Source organism: Capsicum annuum, chromosome 9, assembly GCF_002878395.1.
Source record: "Capsicum annuum cultivar UCD-10X-F1 chromosome 9, UCD10Xv1.1, whole genome shotgun sequence".
Classification (NCBI taxonomy): domain Eukaryota; kingdom Viridiplantae; phylum Streptophyta; class Magnoliopsida; order Solanales; family Solanaceae; genus Capsicum; species Capsicum annuum.
Window position 1 is genome coordinate 13330298 of NC_061119.1, and position 4765 is coordinate 13335062.

General features: G+C 33.6%; 1 protein-coding gene across 2 annotated transcripts in view; it reads left to right on the plus strand.

The window, feature by feature from the left end:
• Nucleotides 1–1223, plus strand: part of LOC107843023 (serine/arginine-rich splicing factor RS2Z33) — a 4346-nt gene extending 3123 nt beyond the window's left edge. For both annotated transcript variants that reach the window (XM_016687147.2, XM_016687146.2), the window contains 3 exons: nt 13–209; nt 301–390; nt 667–1223. In XM_016687147.2, coding sequence (XP_016542633.1) covers nt 13–209; nt 301–390; nt 667–1072 — 693 coding nt within the window. In that variant the 3' untranslated portion in view covers nt 1073–1223. The remainder of the gene's footprint in view (nt 1–12; nt 210–300; nt 391–666) is intronic.
• Nucleotides 1224–4765: the final 3542 nt, after the last annotated feature.

Genomic DNA, 4765 nt, shown 5'->3' on the forward strand with positions numbered 1-4765 from the left:
TTGTTTATCTAGGTGCCACGTGGACCAGGCGGTTCGCGTGAATATCTTGGCAAAGGACCCGCTCCTGGGTCAGGCCGCTGCTTCAACTGTGGTCTTGAAGGTCATTGGGCTCGAGATTGCAAAGCTGGGGATTGGAAGAACAAGTGTTATCGGTGTGGAGAAAGAGGTCATATAGAAAGGAAATGCCCAAATAGTCCTAAAAAACTCAGGTACGTAAACCTCTGTGAAGCAAGTACTTTATTTTCTGCCCCTGATCTTTTCATTTTGTGTTTCTTGACCTGGTGATGTTCATTGTTGTAGACGTGATCGCAGCTACTCACGCTCACCTGTTAGGTCACGTTCTCGCTCACGTTCTCCTCGTCGAAGTTATAGCAGAAGTCGCAGCTATAGGTGAGTTTTGCACGTGTTCTAGATGGCATTCATTTGTGTTCAGGAATTTGCTATTTTGCTCTGGTGTTTGCCCATTGACTTCACTTGCAAATTCTTAAGTCACTATTGGCGAGTTAAAGTTTGGCCATCAATATTTTGCAAGTACTGATATACAATTTCCAAATAATCCTTTTCAGCTTCAAATTTAGGAAATTCTTTGTTTCAACTTCAACTAAATATTTATGTTCAAACACATGTTTAGAAAAGTTTCTGAGCTCTTCTTCATTGTTCTTTCAGTCGATCAAGATCCCCTCCACCAAAAAGAGAACAAATCGACCAGGTCAAGCGATCAAGAAGCTACAGTAGGAGCCCGGAGCCAATAAAGGCCAATCCAAGTCCTAGTCCCAGTCCTCCACCCAAGGCGAGGAAGCGCAGCCCAACACCCGAAGATGGAAGCCCTATGGAAGAAAAGAGCCCTCCTCCAACCAGAGAAGAAGGTGCCTATAGCCAAAGCCCTAGAGAAAAAAGTGGAAGTCCTAGGAGGGATAGCCCAGCTCCTCGAAGGTATGATGACAGCCCTGCTGAAGCTAATGGTGGAAGTCGAAGCCCAAGTCCCAAGTACCAGAGGCGCCATGAAAATGATGATGAGGATGAAGGTGAGTTTCATAATCAACGCTCGGGTAGAGAGAGCGAATCACCTTGATACATGGTGGAATCTTTTTGAATGCATTTCGTGGACACAATTTGTCAAGGCTGGACTTTTTGAAGGCCTAATGAGATTTTAACTTGAACGAATTGACTTACATCTATATTTGGGATTGTTGTAAGTTGGTACAACAGATGTTGTTTGATGATTTCCCTGTCTCATATGGTCATCTGTTATGCAGCTGTTACTTCTCGTAAGAAGTAATGCCGCCCTTTCTTCTTAGCCTCCCTACCTTAAAGGTAGGGGCTAGTCTGCGGACACTCGACCCTCCCGGGACTCCATTTTGTAAGATTACGTGGGACTACATTGGGTATTGTTCTTATAAGAACTTCAGCTATAGTGCCTTTTTGTAGTTTCAAAGTCAAAAATAAAGCTCTGATCATGTTGCCACCAATTCAAATAGATTAACCAAACAAGACTTCCAACTTTTGATTTCAAATTATGATTCTATTGTTTTATCCAAATGGACCCCAAAATAGGGGGACAAAATCAAAATATGCCTCCTTAGATTGTTTATTGCAAAGTCACATTTCTTCTTAGATTGTCGCATTACTTCTTAGATTGTAAGTTAATAAAAAAAATGAATTTTCTATTTTTGTTTTTTAAAAAAAAAATAGACTCAATTATTCAATTACTCGCTTAAAGTTGTTCAAAAAGTATCACGTTTCAATTTATATCACACGTATCATTTTAGTCAGTTTCAAAATGGATGTACTTTTATGTTTAGTAATAATTTGATTATAAAATATTTATTTCTCTTAAAAAAATAATTTATAACTATAAATATATGACTTAATTTAGATCAAATATTCTAGAAGTAAATTTAGATCAAACATTCTAGAAGTTTTTCTTTCATGTTAATTGACAACTGACAAGTTAAGCTATATCATACAAATTGGTAGGGGTGGGCGTTGGGTCGGTTCGGTCTGATTGTTTAATATCGATTCGACTTAACGGTTTTCGGATTGACAAAAATGACATTCGTAATTAAATCGAAATAAATTCAGTTCGGTTCGGTTTTTACAAATTTGGTTCGGTTATTTTGGTTTTAATTTCGGTTTGAAATATTGAAGTAGTTAGCTTCTCTTTTTCATAACTGAGCATTTAAAATTGATGGGTTTTTTTAGAAAAATAATTTTTTTCAAACCTGTTTTTCATTCTCAAATATAAATAACTCAACATGGATGAAACGAAATGAAATAATCATAAGCTTAACATAATACATAACGTCATTAATCATTACATATAATATAACCTTACATAAATAGTCTACAAAACGACACAAAACTCATCTATTTCTCGTCGGTGGATAGCCATAACCCACAAATCCACAACCAGTAGAAGTGAAAACGATCAACGAAGGAACACCGCCTTGCCTTCGGTGGAACGGAGGAATACTTGTGAGTCGTGACTCGTCGTCGCCGGTGTACGTGAGAAATGGCGTAGGCAATACCAGAATAGGGATTTAGGGTTGGCAATGGGCAATGGTTGCGGCGTATGCGAATTTGCTGTTAAATGTTAATTGTGAATGTGAATTACTAAATATTATATATACATATAATATAATATTATATTATATAATAAAATATATATTATTTATTTATTTATAAAATTTTGGTTTTTCGGTTTAACCAATTTTTTTTTTTAAAACCGAAAATCGAGCTGAAAAACTAAAATTTTAAAATTACAAATCAAATTCGATCCGAAAAACCAAAATCAAAATTAAATTTCGGTTTAATTTTTCAGTTTAAACCAAAATATGCCCACCCGGGACCAAGGAAGTAGATAAATTCCCCTGTTCTTTCTCTCGTGTAGTATATAGATTTACAAAATTTTAAATTTGAAGGACAAAACGTGAGCAGTCTCAAAAGTGGCTATTTATGCACTTCCTGCCTATACATTTTTACTTTATATGGAAAAATTACCTAAATAAATAACATAAGTTTCTAAACTTCTAAAAATTCCCCCACTTCTAAATAATTACTTAAATTCCAATATTTCATACTTTTTGGTAAAGTTGAGATACAAGTTAAAACCTATAACTAAAAAGTCGATTCTTTACCAAAAATAACCTACTTTTCTTCTTTGTACGCTGTAATTTTTGGTGCGGTTTCTATCCAATTTCTTCATCTATTTCAAAACTTTGAAGTAAGGTAATTTCCCTCCCTAAAATCAGCTTCGATTTCTTCTAATCCTTTTTACATTTTTTTTTTTCAAAAAATTTTTTTTTGCGCCTGCGTTTACAAAGTGAAATTTCAATGTTTTGATTGAGCAATTTCTTCGATTATTCATTCTTTAGGCTCTACTGTTTGAATTATTATTATGAATACAGATTTGGGACCTTCTTTTAATCTTGGGTTTTCTTAATTAGAAAGTATCAAAGAATCTCAAGAAGTTGTAAACTTCATTCCTAAAATTTTCGATTACGAATTTGTTGGCTTTGCTGAAATCTCTTTTCGTCATATGAACTTTAAGGTGTATGAAGTTTCATATTTGATTTTTTAAGCAGAAGAGTCGATTTCTAAAAAGAATTACTAATCCTTTAACTTTTCGAGGAATCCTTCATCAGTGGTTGTGAATGACTGATTTTTGTAATCTTTTCGATCTTGATTTCGTAGGAGCAAGTCAGAAGGATTGAGAAATAGAACAATTATAGATCAAAGCATAGAAACGATCCTCAAACTATGAAGAAATTGCGGCAAAAGCATGATAAGAAAGACAAGAAAAAAGAAAGTGGTTTTAAGAAAAAGGGATCCAACAGTCCTGCTAGTAAAGCTCCCGCCAAGAGAAGAAGAATTGTCGAAGCAATTTTCGGAGATGAGCTTCACAAGGTAATTGCATGTTCAGATCTGTTGAATGTTAGGCCGAGATACATATTTTGGCTTGTATGATGTGTTTAGAAATTGATTGTTTATCTGATTTTTTATTGCCAATTTATATGTATCTTGTGTTTTTTATGTTTTATTAAAGTTAATATAACAAAAGATAAATTACGATGTTGTTAGAGTTTTTGTATATATTGTACTATCTTAATGTAGATTTGTTTGCATCTCAACTAATTTTATCATATTTTGTTTGTTTGTTTTATGGATTGAATTATGTTATTAAGGAGATTTCAACTCATCCTATTAGATGTGTAAGTTCATGAAATTTAAGATTTAAGGATGAATTAAAGGTAGTCGACCAAGAAGTTTTAGACTTATTTGAGAAGATTATTTTCGGATGTTATCTCAAAACAAGTGATGGAATGATGAGGTATTTTCATAATGGATATCCAAAATCTCAAATTGTCACATCATGAAAGTACAATTTTCATTAGTTTATGCATTTCGGATTGTATGCTATATATGTCGTATTAAAGTTTATAACATGATGTTTTTTGTCTGACTGCATAAAGTTAGATGGATTCTTCCATTAGAAAAGCATGCAAAGCAATTTGTTTCTGTCAATTTTTATTATGTGCTATAGTACAGATGTTGGATTTTTTATTCTGTTCTTATGTTGTATTAGATACATAATAACAAAAGATGTATCGTCATATATTAATATGTTTCTTATACAATTCTTGATCTTTCAATTTCCTTCATTTTTCCTTTAGACACTGTTAAAGTAGATTTTCATTAGTACATGCATTGCTGGTTGTGTGATATCTATGATGATGTATTAAAGTCTATAACATGAGGTTGTTAC